At 40.6% G+C, this 20,277-nt stretch overlaps 2 protein-coding genes across 5 annotated transcripts; one reads left to right on the forward strand and one right to left on the reverse strand.

Moving 5' to 3' along the window:
- Positions 1-380: 380 nt before the first annotated feature.
- Positions 381-5,698, reverse strand: sec22c (SEC22 homolog C, vesicle trafficking protein). Its single transcript, XM_062379707.1, has 7 exons — positions 5,458-5,698; positions 4,307-4,518; positions 3,990-4,153; positions 3,665-3,844; positions 3,468-3,586; positions 3,089-3,154; positions 381-3,003 (listed from the first exon to the last, which is right to left on the reverse strand). The coding sequence occupies exons 2-7, from the start codon at positions 4,486-4,488 to the stop codon at positions 2,803-2,805; spliced, it is 912 nt and encodes a 303-aa protein (XP_062235691.1). The 5' UTR covers positions 4,489-4,518; positions 5,458-5,698; the 3' UTR covers positions 381-2,802.
- A 37-nt stretch (positions 5,699-5,735) lies between these two features.
- nktr (natural killer cell triggering receptor) lies at positions 5,736-20,032 on the forward strand. 4 transcript variants are annotated; one of them, XM_062379703.1, is made up of 17 exons: positions 5,736-5,839; positions 7,808-7,886; positions 8,426-8,500; positions 9,780-9,887; positions 10,468-10,512; positions 11,672-11,759; positions 12,524-12,553; positions 12,946-13,091; positions 14,022-14,241; positions 14,367-14,534; positions 14,651-14,738; positions 15,246-15,394; positions 15,470-18,175; positions 18,399-18,476; positions 18,687-18,746; positions 19,049-19,141; positions 19,414-20,032. In XM_062379703.1, the coding sequence occupies exons 2-17, from the start codon at positions 7,829-7,831 to the stop codon at positions 19,481-19,483; spliced, it is 4,182 nt and encodes a 1,393-aa protein (XP_062235687.1). In that variant the 5' UTR covers positions 5,736-5,839; positions 7,808-7,828; the 3' UTR covers positions 19,484-20,032. The 4 variants fall into 4 exon arrangements, with proteins under 4 accessions (XP_062235687.1, XP_062235689.1, XP_062235688.1 ...); XM_062379705.1 differs by having other exon boundaries at positions 15,494-18,175; XM_062379704.1 differs by lacking the exon at positions 5,736-5,839 and having other exon boundaries at positions 7,138-7,886.
- Positions 20,033-20,277: the final 245 nt, after the last annotated feature.

Consider the following 20,277-nt stretch of genomic DNA (forward strand, 5'->3'; position numbering starts at 1 on the left):
GCTACACAACACTGAGGTTTAATTTGCTAGGGATGAGTCATTAACTAATAAATGTTATTAACTTTAAAATCCCATTACACTAACAGGACAAGTATTAAAATCTGTTGTCAGCTAAATAAACGAGATTAATCAAGTTGACTAAGTAGTGAAAGAGCACCATCTGCTGTTACTAAAAATAAATACAGCAGTGAATTTGTTATTGTTATTTCTTCCATTCTCTTTGTAATGCAGATTCAAGCATTACAATCAAATCCAATCGATTAAATTAATAAAATCAACAATTTTAAATAAATTAAATTAAGATTTTGCCAAATTATCAAGGCATTAGAATATTTATTGAGTTGATGTTGTTGTTTTAACACAAATAAAAGAACAACACATGGAAAAAAAGACACTGTTTATTAATGAAATGTCAGTTTTACCATTGCAGGAAAAAAACAAAGCCCCGTAAACAGCAGTGTATTTGGCAGATACAATAAATGACAATATCCCTGTAACTTCTCATCATTATAAACAGGCTGCAGACACAAACACAGCTGCATCAACCTTGTGTGTCTCATTAAATATAAAAATCACGTTTCAGGGTTTTGTATTGAACAAGACAAAATGTCCTGGAGCCTGACACACCGTCCTTCAGCTTTCACCTCTGAACTTTATTGATAATCAAATTTACAAACTGTTTTCTGTCAAGTCTTTTGATGATAATAAATAAAAGATGGCTGCCACATGTTTCACCTGAACAATACATTTATACTGTATGTTTAAATACCCACATATTAAACATTGGTATCCTTAATGCTCTTTTTGAGTATTAAAATATCCTCCACATCATTTGGTTCTTCGTGGATCTTAGAAACACTTAATTCTTACATTACATTCGGTCACCAGTGGAATTAAAATGGTGTAAATATGCACTAATCTGAGTGGAAATGGTGAGTTTGTATCAAAAGTATTACGTCACAGAAAAAAACATGCAGCATCAAACATACTTTGACTTGTTTACTGTGTTTAAAACATTTTAAAATCAGCAATCACAAAGTTTATGTCCACCCAGTCAAAGAAAACCATAGTTCTGGACTAAACTACAAGCAATACTTGCTTTTCTGAACAACTTGTACTTAATGGTAAAGGACGTTTGGCTTGCGGGACGAGATAAAGGCCTGGTATTAACATCCGCTAAAGAAGATCCCATCACAAGGGCACTAAGTTTGTCTGTTCACAACTGGCATTTTAAAAAGGGAATTCCCTGCTCTAAATGCTCTTAAAATGTTTGTTGTCCGTCTCACTGTCCTGATTAAATGAGAGAACAATCAATAAAAGGCAAAGCTTCTAAAGTTCTACAGCAGCCACAAAACTATCACTATCAACTAATACTTGAATTCCCTTTGCCTAACTGCCACCAGTGCAGCATTTCAGCAATTAAAAACTGATTTACTAAGAAGATAAATACACACAATTACCCTCAAGGAGACTTGCACTTATTAAGCAGCGCTACAATGATGTATGTTGAAATATAAAAGTGGAATCATACGATTTCTATGTTTATAACAATTAAGGAGCAAACACAAAAAAACTCAATCAAATAAACTGGAATCAGGTATTACATATCATTAAGCTAAACCCAATATGGAATATATTCAATAATGACACAAAAAAGGAACCAAATAGTGCAGACATATATTTTTTTTCCGACATTTTCAAATAATTACCCTTCTTATCAGTGCTTTCTATATTTTACCCACAGTTTACATTTTAACAATGTAGGGATCAGTAGAATAAGATGAATGAGTAAAACACTTATATTTGCTTTTTCTGTATAAAAATGTTTAAATTGGAGATTATGTGATAAAATCAAACAAAAGCTGTGTTGAATGCAGATTGTGAGTAAAAGATATGTCTCAGTACTGATGTCTTTTCTGTGAAGTCGTTATGAATGGAGCCCTTAAATTTGAGCCTGCTGAGCACTTGCCGGTGCATCTCTTTATCAGATGATGAAATTAAATAAATGGAAACAATCAATTATATTCGCATCATCACACATTATAAGGCAGAAACAACCTATAGTTTAACAATTACCTCTTCTAATTTGGGCCATTTTGTGGCTGATTGAGCAAATAATTAAAAACAAATAAAGCAGCTGCGTTTACTTTACATAGATTCTCTCATTTTTATCAAACTAGGTTGATAGTTAAATATCTCCCTGCAACCAAAACCCAATGGAGTATTTAATTATCTTTCCAATTGCCCATTATTCAAGTACAACTAAATGAAATGACTGTTACAATCAAGAACCACCACCGAGCATTGTAAACTGATTACTGCAAAGATAATCAATGACCTGCGGTTGCAGAAATAATACTGAGTGCTTCATTTTAAAATCCCAAGTATAACCAGCTTCAACAACACTGTAGTTTCTATGAGAAAACTTTGGTCAACATCTTAAAAAAAGCTAACACCTGCCGCCCCTTCACAAACACTTAGAACAAGACGGGTGTGACGGAGATTGATCAACATTTTCATCTCCTTCTTCCTTCATTTTACAGATTTAGTTTAAGGTTAAACAGATATTTGTAAGAATCCAGAAAAACAAAACTGCAAACAGTGTATGGTTGGTGCAGTCTAGGAAAACAGTTCACACAAAGTGCAAGTACACAAGTCATTGTCTATGATGACACAGAGTTTGTGAATGTTTTTGTTAAAGGGCAGGGCATCACCATAACTCGTATGGATCAACACATTGTCTTCCATGTTATTCTCACCTGTGCTGGGTGCGGTGCAACACTGTTAAGTATGCTGAGCTCCTCACACCCCACAGTCATTGGTTCTGTCCTGGACTTTGCGGCGGAGGGTGAGGACGGTGGAGAGCGAGGCCACTGAAATGTGAAAGATCATTTGCCATATGTTCCTCAGGCCGAAAAGGTACAAGTTGCATAGGATGACCACGCTCAACAGAGTGAAGGACATCAGCTTCTTCAGGGATGAATGGAACAGGTAGAGGTGGCACTGTGGACACAGGGAGTTCGATCACAAGGATTGCAAGGTGTAATCTTGGGTAGGAAAAAGTATAAAGTAAAATGGGAAGATTTACCTGGGACACACAGCAGACAAAAGCCAGAAGAAATGCCACAACATTCCATATACCTTCGTAGTCATCCTGGGTGAAGGGAAAACACTGTGCTGATTTGTCATGAAGGTAAAAATCGACTTAATCTCATATGTATGAGAAATGTTATAATAATAAACTAGTTCACATCATCTGTGTCATAATACGTCCCAATCTGTGCAGTTTTGTGCCAATCATCTCTTTAATTTCTTCTATGCGAGCACCTTTTCCTTTCTACAGCAAAATGCTAACACAGCAACCAACATCTATGATTTACCACAGCTTATGCATGAATAAAATGGGCAAATAAAATATAATCAACATGCTGCAAATTCATTCAGCATCACTCTTTCTTGATTATTACCTGGAACGTGTTCTCTATGAGGTGCACACCACGAATTACGTTCAACGACGCACACACAATGTTCAGAACCAGAGAAAGGATTCCCGGCGCCGTCACTGGTTGAAGTCTCACATTCGGACCTGTTCCAATAAAACCATGTTACAATGCTGTTGTAGACTGTGAGACTTTTACCGTATTGCTAATTTTACAAGTCTTACCAGATCCAGGACCTTGCTCCATATGCCCATTTGCGATGCCGTTGGTGAGCTCCACCTCATCCAAGTTAATTACTTGTAGTGGATGGATCCTCAGATCCTCCTGGACTTCTGCCAGCGTCACCTCGAGGGCCGGACCACCACTCTGGTTGTACTGCTGCTTCAGCTTCTGAATGGTGCCATCTATGGATTGGCAGCAGGGACAACGTATGTGTTAACCAACTTGTTTCATTAGAATTCAAAGAAGACAACACGTAATGATTAAATTCAAAGCAAAATCCTGTGCAAGCAATAGTACATCTAAGAAACTGTGTCTCTTCCTACTCACCAAATTCCAAAAATGGATATGGCCTGGCTGCCAAGGTAACAACGGTGCTACTGAAACATGCTGTGAACTCCCAACGCAGATCTTCCAGGAAGCAGAAGGCCTTAGCAACAGGGAGGCTGCAGTGGCACACAGTCATGTAGGATACACCCTCTGAAGAGATGAAGCTGAACAGTGGAGAGGGGGAAAGGTGTTTAGTAAACAAACAGCCTGACTCAGCGTGGCATGGATGCCCCTGTGATCAAGTGGACATTCTGCCCGTCTTCGGGTTTAAGATGGACAGTGGATATCAGGGATATCTTTGATTTCTCGGTCCTTACAATATGTTAAGCTCCTGGCCCTTGACGCAGCCTCTGTCAGGGAAGCGTCCCAGCACTTTGCTGATGGTCCTGAGCTGCTGCTTCCGCTCCTGGAGCTCTTGGTTGTGTTCAAAGTCTGTGGAGGCTGACAGGGGGAGTCCATCCCTGACCCGAACCACGAAGGCGAACAGGATCAGAGACATGATCCTCTGTGTCCATAAAGAACACACTGCCTGTGTGGGATGAAGATCAGAACATAAGGATGACTAAATTAGGGTTTGTTACTTAATTCTTTCCAGAAATAAACAATAATTTTCTTGAACATTTGATTCATGTTTGTCCATAAATGATTATAATATAGTGAAACATACCCATAACTAATCCTTAAAGCGAAACAGAGATCTTAAAACGTTTTGTTTTATCTTAACAGCTGTTTGTGAACCAAAGAGTTCAAATTTATTCTCCCAAAAGACAGAGAAGAGCAAATAAAGCTCTTTGTTTCTCATAAATAACTTTTGATTGATTAAATAATGAATTATTCAAGTTGCATAAACACAGAACCTGGGTCGACATAGTTTATCCTACTTTATATTTACAATTATTTGAAAGCACTATACGTATAAAATAGTATTATTATTAATACTACTACCATTGTTACATACATATAATAACTTTAGCTTGCCAATTTATTAGGTACTCATTATTAGAACTACTACAGTGTAATAGAGCAGCCCTGAAACACAACCTGCCTTCATAGAGGTTACAACTGAAAACTCAAGTCGAGTTCTGTTTGAACTTCATTGAGTCTTGTTGTGTTGTTTCACTACATTTCGTTATTCTGTGACAGATTATTCCTTTTCTATTATATATAGATATCAGACTAAATACCACAAACACATATATGTACTAACTACTAATTACAAATTCAACAGAAACCATAATGACAGCATTAAAGTTGCCTTGGAGGTAAATCCACATCTTCCCTCATGGAGAGAAGTATTGGTAACACAGCTGTTTTGGACCAAACTACTTTTAACATGACAAAGTGTATAATTCTAACTGCGCAGGTTTGAAATCAATGTTGACTGAGGTTTAAATCCCACTCGGACATGTGTAATATGACAGCGAGAGTTAAATAATATCATAAAAAGTCATTCTGTGTTACACCTTACCTCATTATCATGGCTTTCATGCTGCACCTTGTTCCTTAGCTACTATAGCTTAGCTAACTAGCATCATATCAAACAAATACTCCGGCAGCCGGAAGTTAGCCACGACTTCAAACACTATACTTTATATTAACTGCGATTAATACCGAGCAACCAAATAACCGGTTGTTGAATTTACGTAGCGGATTCCGGTAAACACAAATAGCAAACGAGCTAACGTGCTATTTGCTTCCTGGTCACACCAAACGACAACAAATCCTCTACGGGAGCTCAGTAGGGACAAAAGCTAATACGCTGGGCTACAGCCAGTCGCACCAAAGTTAGCTCATGCTACTTCCCGGACCGTCAGTGACTAGCTAACTGTCCGGCTAGCTACTGCACACAGGTTTGTTCTGTCATTTACAAATGCAAAGTACATGTCGTGGGATTGTCATTGTAAATTTAATTAGCCTCGGCTGCTAAGAGAAAACGAAGCTAATTAATAGCTAGTGGTTAGCTGTTAGCTCAACCATTTTGGAAGCGCAGTTGTTATCTGTTGTTAGCTTCGTAGCTAGGTGGTGTTTTGCCCTCAGCATGACCTGATATCATCATTAATAACATGTCTAATCTTGATCAAAACCAAGCCCCGAGTGAAACGTGTGGCTGTTAGCCACTTCAGCCAATGATGATGCAAATCATTCATGTGCAGGTCGTGCGATTTAACAATGTTTATGTCTCTTAAGGTTTACATTTTGATGGCTTTTAAAGAATCCATCAGTTTTTTTTTTAAACTAGTGTTTCTTTTATGGCCTGTCAGACATTTGGTTCGAATTACTATGTCCTGTTCTCTCTGTGTGAAGTTCACAGTAAAGTTTAACAAGCTGAAAATGCCAATACCAGCACATTAAACACTGTGTAACTCGATATGATTTTGGCTATAAATACAATGCATTCCTGGCTTTGTGTTGAACAGTTGATGGGGGGCCAGTTCAGTCTCAGTGCACAAGTAGTACCATCACCTCCATTTTTTACTAATCCGATGTGTTTACTTCCTTCAGTTTATTTCAATTCACTTCAGTTCACTATTTCGGATCCTCTTTCATTAGCTTTTCAGCCCATGTTATATTTTGAGGCACCAGCGCTCACCAGCTGTCAAATGAAACGTGTGGGACTATACTTGTGTACATGTGAAATGCAGGTGTTGATTGGGCACATAGTGAAAGATGCAAGTTGCTTTTATATCCCACTCAATATCATAATGTGAACTCATAAATCCAAGCGGCTGCACTTAACCTTCAGCAGTGCCCACAAGGTTTTGTCCTTGCACATTATTCTGAAGGGCCTCTCTTGTACAAACAGAAAGGCACAGACTGCAAATAAATCACTCTCGTCAACGAGAGGGTGGTTCCACAGCCAAATTCACTTAGGCCACTGTTGCCAAATTAGATTGCAGTGCTATTTGTCTCGTACCCTTCAATTACTCCTCTTTTGTGTTGCAATACTAGTGTTAGATACAAGTTTGGATCAAGTGGAAGCTGTGGTTGTTTACTGCTCTCGGGGGCCAGAAATGAAGTGGAGCTCAGTAATGCCTTCTCCATATTCCACTTGTCAAGACTACAGCGTATGCAAAATACTACCAAACAAACTGTTGACAGAGTAAATGCTTCCATGTACTGAAATTGTAATTAAGGTTATTAACATTTTTGTTCTCGAACTGAGAACACTGTGCTTCTCATCTTCTTCGCGAGGCAGTGCAGAAACACTGTCACTGAAAAAGCTGAGGCAGAGTTGACGTGAGACAATTTAGTTTGGTGCCATGATTTCCTCAGCATCTGACTTTTGGACTACAAGCTCCAGCTGGTGATGTACATGACTCAGGGTGCATTGCTTTCATTAAGGATAATCTTCACCTTGCTCTAGTTTAAATCTCTTCAGTTTCCGTCCATTTCCAGATTCACAAAGCCCCCGGCCTCAGTGGCCTGGCTCAGAAACGGCTCTAGCTGAGGACGTTTCACAGTCTGTACAGTAAGCTGTCACACAGTGATGTCCAATTCCTCAGTGGAAACAGGGTTTACAATGTACAGTGTGCAGGCTGAGCTCTGCTTGGATTTGCATCTCCACATTTCCTCATAGAAGTCTCTCTCTCTCTTTCTCCCCTCCCACCTTTCTCTCTCCTCCTATTTCTGTCCTCCCTCTCTGTGTCTCTTAGTCTCGCTACATTGTTTTCAAACACACTCTTCTCAGTATGCTGTACTTTCATGGCTGATGAATAGGGATCCTGAATAGGGCTCTTTCTGCTTTTTTCAAGGGAAGACAGCGTTGTTATTTTTCCTGCACAGCCTTTTATTTCTTTTGTACTCTTTCGACATTTTAGGTCACCTGGACTTTGATCGCGATGGGGGTGAAAGACCGCCCTCAGTGTTACTTTGATGTGGAGCTCAACCGTGAGCCAGGTAGGAGAATTTAAAATCACATGTGAAGGTTCGAGGATTAGTTAGTCAGGTAAACATCCTGGCCTCACTTTGGTAGATGATTATTCTGAACTGACACCATGAATAAATATGTTTAAACTCTTATATTTATATTTCTTCTTAGTCTCAGAGCTGTTAATTCATATTTTTGTACAAAATGAAAGTGGTGCGCTAGTACAATGGCGTTGTTGACTGGTTTATTGTGACTAATTATGTTTGTGCTGAATTGTTGTAATTAAGTCTAGATTTGCTTCTAGCTATGGAAAAGTTTCTCTAATGTCTGAGCTTCGCCACAGGATCCTTGTTATTTTGTGCCGGAAGCCAATTAAAAGTGCACAGTACAGTGACATGACGGCTATTAAATCGTAATTCTTAATTGTATCTTTTGCCTATTAAAGATTTTTCCACCATTGTTGCCTTTTTGTTTTTTGGAGTTGATATTGAAGGTGTCTTGTAAATGTGTGGATCTTCAAAAGGAAGGAATTATTCTTTTGCTAATGTTTTTCTTTTCTGTTTTCCAGTGGGGCGTATAGTCTTTCAACTATTTTCAGACACAAGTCCCAAGACAAGCAAGAACTTTCTCAGTTTGTGCACTGGTGAGTATTTTAAGTCAAGTGAATGTTTTATTCAAATTGGCCTTTTTCTACATTCAGTGCTTTGCATACATTTTTGTTCAGAAAGCTTTGATACAACTGACAGCTGCCCTCAATACCATTTCCACAATTTTGCACAGAGTTTGATTGATTTCTTATTTATAACCAAAGACCCTCAGGGTACAGTGGTTGCCCGTGTGCATTCTACACAACAATAATTTTCTTGGTTTGAATCTGGACTGTTCTCTGTTACATTTCACTTCTCTTTTTATATAATTGTTCCTGTGTGTTCTATCAAATTACCCCTCTGAGTAGCCAGGATTGGAAAGTGGACCAAAAAATATGCGGTGCCATGCTTCACACCCCTGTTTGGTCATTTAATACCATGAGGAAAAGAAGTATGGCTGTACTGTAAATGTTACAGTGACAGATGGACTCACTGGATGGATAGAGGGGTCATGGTCTGTCCCCCTGGATATTTCATCCCACTGAGCAGAACGCAGTGTACTGTAGCTGTGGGGGTGGTCTGCCCAGAGATAGCCGTAAATCTTCAAACCGACGGCAGATCGATGCTCTCGCTCATTTTTCACCCTACCTGGCCAATGGGAATGTAATGCTATAGCGAGGGCAGACGTCTGGTTAGCCTGTTACTTTACCTAAATAATGAAATCATACACACCCAGACAACATTTCACAGCATGCATAAAAATAAACGTGAGTCAGCTGGGTAGATCTGTGGCTTTCTCCGAATCTCTCATGTGTCCTTTTAGAGGGGGATCAGCTAACTCTGTAAGAAACCAAACCCTTAGAAAAATCCTGAAGCCAGTCAGGCAAAATACTAAAAGATTAGCAACCCAAGCTGCCTGTTTGAACAGCAGGTCCTCTGTCTGCTGAAACCAACCTTAAAGACATCATCACATCTAATGAAATCCCTGCTTTCCCCTCTCACCCCAGAGAAGAGCGAAATCCCCAGGGTAACAACTTTGGGCCACTGTTCTGTCCCCAGACAGTTTCAGTCCAGTGGAAGATTTCTTAATGAATTCTACACCGGAGTATTAAAAACAAGGTGCCTGAACACAAGCATCACATTTCCTGAAACACACGTTGCCATCTGTGGTTTAATTCCCTTGTAGAATAACACCATGCAACAACACTCAAGACCAACATTTTTTCACACCTCAAGGCATCTGGTTCACACACAGCAGTGTGTGCAGCAGCAGGACTGTTCACTATGCTTCTTGTTGTCTTTTTGAGAGCTCAGTTAACATGCATCTAATTGCAGGTGAACGGGGAATTGGCAAAATCACAGGAAAAAAGCTTTGCTACAAAGGCTCCACATTTCATAGAGTTGTAAAGAACTTCATGATCCAGGGAGGCGACTTCACCGAAGGTAATGACGTCTTATGTGTGACTTAATTTACTTTGAAGATGTGTGTTTAAACAAATTTACAGAATAAGGTGAATTAGAGATGTTCTGCCTCAGATACTGGCAAAGTACCGGGTCGGGCGTTGGCGACTACGTAAACCTATATGCTGATTCAAAACCAGGTCTTTAAAGTATATAAGTCTCATTCAGATAAAACTCCCAACTCCAAAACAGCAATTGTGCTATACTGTCAATTGCAAGCACTGCTTTTTAGAGCAGCAAAGACAAAGTAAGTGTAACAGGTGAAAAAGATAATGATCTCATCAAAGTGTCTTTGCTGTGAGTGTTCATGGGAGAAAATCATGAAGATATCAAAAACTACAAAGTATTCACACACCAGAAAGTCTTGGGTGATGTGTCAGAGTGAAATATTGTAAACAACATTTTTTTTTGTCGCTTTACATGTGCTAAGATGAAGTGTATCATCCACTTCACTCCAGATTTTGTATGAGACACCACATATATGTTGTATGGTGAGAAGTGCTCACATATTGTCTGACTTAAATGCAACACGATTAATTATTGTACTCTTTTATGTCTGCAGGTAATGGAAGAGGAGGAGAGTCTATATATGGTGGCTACTTTGAAGGTAAGTAGAGTACAAAGTCATGAGCTGTTCACATTGCTGATGGCTTGTTATTGTATATCTAAATACTGAACCGCTTGCATGAGCATAACTTTGCATGCTTCTATTGTTGTGAACAGGTTTCTTGTGTATTTTTCTTATGTACAACTCAATTGACCTTCACCTCTATAATGTATACCGTGTCTTCTATCTGGTTACAGTAGTGGGTTTAATCAGGTCAGCATGGAGAGTAGGCATTCTCTTTCTTTCCAAGCTACGATCTTCCTGCCTAAAATTTTCAACATATTCTTTTATTTATAGAGTGGTCTTTTGCAAAATGAGAAGGTAAGAGATGTACACAGCTCAGTAAACACCATGTCAACATTGTCCCCACCGACGTCCTCAGTCACTGAAAAAAAACCCTGGTGCAAATGTTTGTACAGGTGCACCAGGGTGCTGAAGGATTTGCCTTTCACACAACTTGTTAGTCCCCAAAGCCTTTGACTGCTCAAGTGACTTGCATTTGTGTTATAGCTGCTATTTATAGCTCCAGTGCCCCTAACTTGACTGTTATGACATGTAGACAGGTAGAGAGTGGCAGGTTCTCTGCTAAATACGACGACTACAAAGGAGCGCCACAATGGGTGAAAGATAATTTGTTTTCCAACATGCATATAGTGATATATAGATATAGTAAGGATGTACACATTGAAATAGCACATAACTTCGATGTGTGCAGATTTATCGATGACGCAATAATATTTCGCCTTAACAATATGTACTGTATTGAATATTACAGTACGTTCAGGTCCTATTGATTGATGCATAAGGTGCAGTTTAAAACGAGTTTGATAAGAAAGAAGAAAAAAAAACTAAACAATAGTGGGACCTTAAGAAGAAAGGCAATAGAAGGATATCTTTCTTTAGCAGAACTTCGGTCTGAACAGCTCGCTTCCTATAACATGATGTTTTTTAACATGGTCAGAATAATGTAAAATGGAGGTGATTTGTAATTGATAGTTAAACTAATAAAAAAAGCATTTTACGAGAGGAGCGCTTGGTGAGGCAATGATTAGGTTTGCTGGATGAAATTATTTCTGATTTACATCCCTGAATATTTCTGTCGACACTAATGAGAGAATACACAGTGAGACTTCCGTCCTTCTTTCTCTACTTCCAACAGACGAGAACTTCACTCTCAAACACGACAGAGCATTCCTGTTGTCGATGGCCAATCGCGGGAAGGACACAAATGGTTCCCAGTTCTTCATGTGAGTAACGCTCAGTAAAGCAATTCACTCTGCAAACGTACCATTTAATTCAGTGCCATTTGTAATACAGCTCTGTCTTTACCTTCTGCTCCTCCTGTTTTTAAAACTATAGAGTAGAATTTTTCATTAAGTGTGAGGTCAGCAATCCCCTCTCTGTGTGCAGTTACATTTCAAAGTGCAGAGAAACATGGATTCGTTCTTTTTCACCTACAAATGTGTTACATTTTTTCTCTTGCCGTTTTTGTGTAAAATTTGCAGAAACTCTAGCATCCTGCTCTTCCAAGGTAATGTGTCTCCAAGGCTGTGTTTCTCTCTCTCCTGACTTTTTATCATTCACTAGTTTGTAAACAGAGCACTGTGTTGATTTCTGACATGTTGAAACAGTATTTGGACATGGCTTAAGTTGATTTATGTGGTTTCTTTATCATTAAAAACAAAATGGACATTTCCACCATCAATAAAAGCATAAAGGAGGAAATGTTCGCAGATATTATTCTTTAATTTCCCACACTCCGTTGTTGAGTGTAAACCTGCCTGTTTGTAGCTGTTTTAATTGAAAATGTGACTTAAATTGATTTGCAATCAACTATTATCAAACAAAGGGTGGTTTTACAAATTCTCCATCTTTCAGATGGTACAGAAGCGCCCATGCTTTGTTGACGTTTATTGTTTATTCTCATTCTTTTTCTATTTTTTCTCCTTTTTCATGACCCTGGCTCTGCCATTGGTTGATACTCCTGGATCGCTGGATTTTCCACTAACAGCACAACCAAGACGGCGCCGCATCTCGACGGGTAAAATCTTCTGTCACTTTGGCAGTTTTCTCTAAAATTATAGATTTAAAAGATGTGTTAACACTTAAGGCCAAACCTTTTATTTTTTACTTGAATTTACTTTCGAATCCTTCAGTACATATATTCAAGGTGTAATCTCAAATGTTTGGTGAAGGCAAATACCACAAGGCATTAATTCAAGCTTTTCCAGTTGAACCCTGTCACTTCAAACCTGTGAGAAGAAGAACATAGAATACAAGAAATGCACCAAATTTAACTGTTCTGAGTTTGGCAGGAAAAAAATATTAATATATAGGACCCCCTCACTCTTATTAAGAAAGGCATTTTTATTAAATAATAGACACGGTAGTGCTTAGTTCTGACAGGCAAAAATGTTTTTTGCGTCTGTGCAGAGTCCACGTCGTCTTTGGTCTCGTCATCTCCGGCTTCGAGGTGATAAAGAAGATTGAGGGGCTGAAGACTGACTCAGCCAGTAGACCCTACGCTGACGTGCGAGTGGTTGACTGTGGTCAGCTGATCACCAAGTCTGCAAATGATGGTACCTCCTCAGTTACTTCTCTTTTTCTTCAGGGGTAAAACTGACTATTCAATAAATCTAGTGAAAAGGCCAAACCCAAGAATCTGTGTATGTCCAAATACACTCTGTGCACCCTGTCCTCAGTTAACCTCATCGGGTTTACCTCATCGGTTCTTCCTCAAAAAGAAGGCAATGATTAAAACTGGGGGTCTCATTTCAGTGGGTTTATTTAGTTTTTGGGGATCAAAGTAAATATTTATGACCCGGATTGAATAAAGTACATCAATACACAGACAATAGTTTTTATTAGGATTAAAGCGTTAATGTGATTTGTTGTTGAGAAAAGTTCATAAAATCATCAGACTTGTCCAGTTGATTTGAATTTGATCTCCTACTGTATGAGATTTCTTCAGCCAGTATGAAAACAGTGTAATTTCTAAATTTATACGATGGCTTGTGAAAATTCCTAATACAAAAGCAAAGATGTTATTCGTTTTCCAGTGATCTGAACCAAAGTTTTAATTCATTAATTTCTCTTTTGTCTTTTTTGTCTCATGTCTGGAGTAACATGTGTCGCCTGTGATTGTAACTGGGTCATATTTTATGCTCATTCTGTGAGAGGTTGGCATTTGGACGCCAGCGTTTTCCCCCCACTGGCTTTAGTACAGGGCGTGTAACCTGATCTTCTGTTTAATGGGGGATCAGTGAGGTGATCTCTGTGGAGTTCGGTTGGCATCTGTCCACCTGACTCTGCCAGGCCTGCTTTCATAGCCTCCAACATACCGAGAAGAATCAACAAAGCCTTTGTTGGAGCAGAGTCCTGCCACCCTGAAAAAGGCTCCTGACATTTCAACTTTGCTTTATGCTTCATTTTTACTGTGTGTTGCAAAAAAAAAAGCTCCATATTTCTGACGATGATAAACATACATGTTGTTTTATTTCTGTCTTAAGTGCTTGAAGGCAAGAGGAAAAGAACTTCTCATTCTGCCGACTCATCCCTCAACTCCAGGGATTCGTCATCTCAGTTCTCCTCATCGATGGAATCTGACTGTGACGATGATGAAAAGCAAAAACATTGCAAACACAAGAAACATGCAAAGAGTAAACGGTCAAAGAAGAGAAGGAAGGAATCTAAGAAGGAGGACACTGATGTTCTGCATCTCAAGCAAAAGTAATTTATTAATTGACTTACATCTCCACAGTTTTGAGCTGCGCATCCCAGACATTAGAGACATGATGGTTCTTTGCATAAAAAAATAATATTCGCATTTTGTCGTGTTTTTGCTGATCTCACAGCTCTGTGGAAAGACAGATACCGGAGGGAGAGAAAGAAGTGGAGGAAGAGAAGGAACATGGTGGAAAGAGAGAGAAGCCCGTTGTCCGACCAGAGGAAATCCCACCAGTGCCAGAGAATCGCTTCCTGCTGCGACGGGACATGCCTTCTCAGGAGGATAAAACAGAGATGTGAGTTTTAAGTTGGGCTTCATTTACACATTCGTTGTTGTCTCACTCTTTTTCGAATTGATCAAATTGAAGTGTTAACAGGTAGTTTTTGAAATGCTTTCTTTTTATCTTTTTAGAGTCGAGAAAGAAGAATCGTCTCTTTCAGCTGAACAGAAACCAGCCGTCTCTAAGTCCGGACGTAAGATTAAAGGCAGAGGAACAATGGTAAGTTCACCTGAAGTGAGTCCTGAAATGTATCCGTTTGTGTTAATGTAGTTATCTGCTTTATACTGCATCTTTTCCATTTGGACTAATTGAAAATGGATTAACAGAAGTGAATAGTATAAAGTAGCAGTTCCAAACATGAAGTCCCGGTTCCCTCAATTGTTCAAAAACTTTATTGCAAAGTACTAATAAGGAAAAGAAGCAGAATAACAGTATTAAGGGAAATTTATCAGCAGAAATGAAATATAATATTCATGATTTGTGTATAATCACCTTAGACTTAGAATCATTGTGCTTTACTTATATACTGTTTATTTTTTGGGAGTTGATCTCCTTTTACGTTTTATTTTGTCCATACTTATCTCTGCTTCATTCATCTTTTCGAATCTACACAGTGAAAGAAATGTTCATTATAATCGTACCTGAATCACTTCATCTCATGATGTGACCGGCTGTCAGGGGCATACAACTACAGCCCAGTTATTCTAGATGTGACCTTTTCTGCAGAGATATCACACTCCCACGAGATCTAAATCCCGCTCTGCATCGGTGGAAGAACGTGGCAGCAGTGAAACTCCGCCACACTGGAAAGAAGAGATGAAGAGAACCAAAGTTTATCAACCACCCAGCATGGAGAGATGGAGCAAAGGAGACAAGTATGACCTAATACTTAACTTTGTCACTTTGAATATACTTTTTTATGTTTCTTCATGCATCTTTTGACTTAACAGATTGAATGAACATTCCTCAAGCAGATGGGATGACAGAGGGGACCCTGCCTGGTCCAGATCTGCCTCTGCAGAGCCCTCCTCAGACCGCAGCTCTGGGAGGTCCAGCCAGCAACGCGAGCAGAAGAAAGAGAAGAAGAAAGCCAAACAAAAGAAGAAGGCCAAAAAACGGAAACATGGCAAGAAGAAGAGTTCCAAGAATAAACCTCAAGAGACTCATCTGTCAGAGGGGGAAAAGTCAGCGTCTCCAGGAAAAAAGTCCAATAGATCCTGTTCTCCGACTCAATCAACCTCAAGTAAATGCCACTCGTCCGCTCGGAAGAGGCAGCGGTCCTCGCTGTCTTCCAGGGACTCGAGATCCTACTCTAGATCCTACAGATCCAGTCGATCCAGATCTCGGAGGGGGTCTTATTCGAGATCCAGAAGCCTCACTAGATCTAGAAGTCGATCCCTATCCAGATCTTCGTCCTATTCGAGATCCAGATCAAGATCCAGGTACAGATCCAGGTCTCTGTCTTCATCCCGAAAGAGGAGTTCATCCAGATCACCAAGGAGGAGGAAAGCCCACAAGTCCAAATCAAATACAGTTATCCATGGGAATGACAAGCTTCCTGATAGCAAAGTCGCACCTGTAGTTCGAGTCCCAACGCTTCCGGCTCCTGAAAATCTACCTGTGATCCCGATGAGCGATAGTCCTCCTCCCTCTCGCTGGAAGCCCGGTCAAAAGCCCTGGAAACCCTCCTACGTCCATATTCAAGAGATTAAAGCTAAAATCGTGACCAATACTCACACAGGACAAGCGGTTAATGTTACAGAAAAACTTCAGACTTCAGTTACGACAAAGTCTCTGCCAGACACAGAAAGCGTCAAAGCAAACAGACGCGTTGGGCGCTCAGGCAGCAGGTCCTCCAGGAGCAAGACCTACAGCCGTTCTTACAGTCACTCCCTGAGCAGGTCCAGGTCCAGATCTCCTCATGAGTATCACAGCAGGTCATCATCATACAGCAGGTCAGAGTCCGAAAACTCCCCGAAAGCCAACGGCAACAAGAAGAATTCCTTAGACAAGGAATGGGAAGAGTACTACAGCTCTTTGAGGAGGGTAAAAAATGTAGATAACTTCATCGCACTCTCCAATAGTAAAGACGCTCATTCAGGGTCTGAGAACAGGACAGGCAGTGAGCACAGTCCTGATATCCGTGTCTCAAGGAGAAGTGGCTCTTTAGAGAAAATAGAGGAGAAAAGCAGCTCTCAAGATCAAGAGGCGAAACCCTGCAGCTTGGTGCCAGTTGAGAGCTTTAATAGCAGGTCTGAGTGGGACAGTGACAGTGATAAAGTCAGCCAAAGCAACAGCATCGCCTTGTCAAAGAAGCAGAAACAATCGGTTCCGTCCAGTGAGTCTCCGGACAAGAAGTTATCTGAGCTCACTGGTTGGAATTCAGAAAGCGATTCTGAAAACGTGGCAGCCAAGACTTTAGCCATATCTGAAAAAGAGGAAGGGGAGGCAAGTTCAGAATCGGACTACGACACCATTAAAAAGACGTCAGAGGCGGTGAATGCTTTGGAGAACAAGATCGCTGCTGGATCCAGTTCTTCAGTGGGAAGTCCCGAGAAGGCCGCACAGCGGGTGCGGCACAAGAGCAAGAAGAAATCCAAATCCAAACGCAAACACAAACGCAAGAGGCGACGTGAGAACAACAGTGGCTCCCATCGCAGTAAGGACAAAGGAAAGAGATCCAAGAGGAAACATCAGAAGCTGAAAGAGACTTTTCACTGGCAGCCACCGTTAGAGTTTGGAGAGGAGGAGGATGAAGATGAATCCAAGAAGGAGAAACACAGTCCCAGTAGAGTTGGCAAAGAACGGCCTGGTGAAGATAGAATGAATGATAAGGACCAAACTGTTGCCTCCTTGAACAAAAACTCCAGTAGAGAAGAGGACAGAGGGCAACAGAGGGCGAGAGAATGTAGTATTAAAACCCCCAAACAAACTGAAACTGCTCATCTGTCATCCAATAGGAATAGTGCTAACAATGCTAATAGTGCTAATAGTGCTCATTTACCCAGTATCAAAGAGCAGGAGTCGTTCGATGATATGGACATTTGTACCCCAGAGCACGACGCTGAACAGGTAGAGCCAGTTACACATGATTGTTTTGATAGTATCCCTGATTTAACCCTAAAATCTACCTCACAGTCGTCAGATATGACAAATACAGACAGAGCTTTACCTCACAGCAAAGAAAAGTCTGCTGTTACCTCCACAACAACAGCTGGGGGACTACAGGATGAAGCAGCATCTGCGATTAATTTTAAATGGAGGCCTTTGAAAGGAATGTCAGCTCTGCAAAATATGCATGTGCCACCTGTCGTGGCAAAAAACATCCAAAGTCAACAGAAGCAGAATCCCAACACGCAAGGAGTAAAAATGGAGATAAAAAGCAATAGCCGGGTCAGACCGGGGTCTCTGTTTGACGAGGTACGTAAGACAGCACGGCTCAACCAGAGGCCGAGGAACCAGGAGAGCTCAAGCGAGGAAGGATCCCCGTCTCTGGGGAAGAGCAGGGGAAGCTCCCGCACGCGGTCCCCGAAGAAGCCCAGGCCTGCGTCTAGGAAGTCGCGCTCCGGCTCAGGTCACCGCTCTCGCTCCAGGGGCTGGACGCACTCCTCCAGCCGGTCGAGGAGTCGATCCCGCAGCTCCAGCTCCTCGTCCAGGTCAGTGGAATCCAGCACTCTGATTAAATGGAGAGCACAAGGGCTCCCATCAGTAAATCTTTCTAAATGCTGGAGAGTGTTCTTGGATGTAGATCGAGATAGTTGTGAAGTAATAAACTTGATGGATGCGGAGCATTTAGTCCAGAAGACAAACGTCTGGGATACAGACCTTTTTGTTCTGGCTTGAGAAAAATGTCATCCTGACGCTGTGTGGTTCTATTAGGAGTCGTAGCAGAAGTCGGAGGAGACGTGGAAGAGGACGGTCGCGCTCCCGCAGCAGCACATACAGAAGTTACAGGAGGTATGTCCTGAAACACTAATTTAATTATGGAGCTATTTGTTCAATAACTTACATTTTAGCCATGTAAAGAGTCAAAACCCTCAGTTAAAGAAAACAAGTTTTAAATGTGCAAGCAACTTTCCCAAGACATTCCTGTGTATGCAATCCTCGTTAATCTGTTATTGGTCTTTATGAATGTTTCTAACCTTCTGTTTTCTTCTCCTCCCTCAGTCGGACGTACAGCAGAAGTCACTCCAGAAGTCGCTCCTACAAACGCCGTCGCAGATCAAGGTCTGTGAGCTTCATCTATGTCCTGAGTCTGAATTAGAAATATTCACAATTTCATACACAATTATTTATCCTGTATTTTATGATTAAAATAAAACCCCTGCAGTAAGGATTGAAATTATAATGATTCCCTTCTGGGTTTCCTTAAAGGGGATATGAGTTATAGCAGAGGAACAAGAGATTGTTAAAAACAAAAGATGTATTTATTAGCGATACCAGCAGCGTGAGAAGAGATCCTTTCATATCTTAATTAATTGATTATAAGCATTTGCAGCAATAACCAATGCGGCTGTATGTTAATGCAGGTCAGACACATACTCCAGCCGGAGTCGGAGCGCGAGCAGGAGACGAGGGCGCAGACGAAGTGACAGCTACCGGAGTTCAGACCGTCGCTCACGGTAAGACTGTGCCCCCTGGTGAACCCTGAAACATGTCAACAAGGTGACGGGTCTCAGGGCAGACCATTTTCCAATTTACCCTTTTCTCCGTCCTGCGCTGAATGTTTGCAGATAAATACTAAAACATATTCTTCATTCAGTCTTCTGCACAAATCGCTCTTGTCTGCAGGAAAGTGGGACCATCAGATCCGCTCACTTTGTGTTTTATTTAAAAAATGAATACGTCTCCCTCCTGCCTTGGAGATTAGAATCAAAAATGTTGTCCTCTGCAGGTCGTCCCGCACCTCCAGTGGCAGTTCTTCCAGGCGCAGAAGCCACAGTCGCAGCAGTCGATACAGCTGAGCCTCGGCAGCTTGTTGGGGGAACAGAACCACAAAGTCTGGACACTGTGCACAACAACACACAAGCAACTAAAGCTACAAGAGGAAGAGTTGCACAGGACATAAGCTGACATGACAGGTTTTCGTCTCGTTATTGAATGTAAATAAACAAACCACTTTACGAGCTTAAACAAAGGGTCAAACATCAGAAATGTTGAAGGTAAAATAATATGAGAAAATAAGCTGCAGATATTTTATATGATCGTATATTTGTCTATTCCTTCTCTACTTCTGGTTTTCTAAACTGTATTGATTTAAGTGTCTCAGCCTCTCAGCTCCTGTGTGTCTGAGGGGTCGGAGGTTATTGGTTGAGGTTCCGCCTTAAGTTCAGGGTCAACATCAGTGGATTGTTTCTCTCAAAACAAACTTTTTGTAGCAGTTTGAAGATGTAATTTCTCTTTGTTCCAACTAGTTGTATAAATGTACCATGAATGTTAAAACAACTCAGAATTGAGGGTGACTGTCTTTGGTTATGAATGCTCATACTTAATAAATCCACCACATCTCGTGACTATTTGTGTTGTTTTGCATTAATCATAGGACAGAGTTTCATCAGTTTCAGTGGATTGATGGTGGTTTTCTAATAAGCTTTTTGCTTTCTACCTCAATAGTTTATTTTCAATTTATCTATAAACATCATAGACTGTATATAAAGATGGACGACATGACACCTCTCTGAAACTGAGGCCAAAACATCTCGATGGCCATCTGATGGCTGCAGTTTGTCTGACATGTTTAAACACCACTAAATCTAAA

Source organism: Platichthys flesus, chromosome 21, assembly GCF_949316205.1.
Source record: "Platichthys flesus chromosome 21, fPlaFle2.1, whole genome shotgun sequence".
Classification (NCBI taxonomy): domain Eukaryota; kingdom Metazoa; phylum Chordata; class Actinopteri; order Pleuronectiformes; family Pleuronectidae; genus Platichthys; species Platichthys flesus.

What these genes read in the sequence shown, in the direction of transcription:
- sec22c (XM_062379707.1), bottom strand. Translation starts at nt 4,488, where the DNA reads ATGTCTCTGATCCTGTTCGCCTTCGTGGTTCGGGTCAGGGATGGACTC. An exon ending in GGCCAGGAGCTTAACATATT is followed by an intron (nt 4,154 to 4,306) that starts GTAAGGACCGAG and finishes TCCACTGTTCAG; the next exon opens with CTTCATCTCTTCAGAGGGTG. An exon ending in GGAGCAAGGTCCTGGATCTG is followed by an intron (nt 3,587 to 3,664) that starts GTAAGACTTGTA and finishes TTATTGGAACAG; the next exon opens with GTCCGAATGTGAGACTTCAA.
- nktr (XM_062379703.1), top strand. Translation starts at nt 7,829, where the DNA reads ATGGGGGTGAAAGACCGCCCTCAGTGTTACTTTGATGTGGAGCTCAAC. An exon ending in CAGGAGGATAAAACAGAGAT is followed by an intron (nt 14,535 to 14,650) that starts GTGAGTTTTAAG and finishes TTATCTTTTTAG; the next exon opens with AGTCGAGAAAGAAGAATCGT. An exon ending in AAACGCCGTCGCAGATCAAG is followed by an intron (nt 18,747 to 19,048) that starts GTCTGTGAGCTT and finishes ATGTTAATGCAG; the next exon opens with GTCAGACACATACTCCAGCC.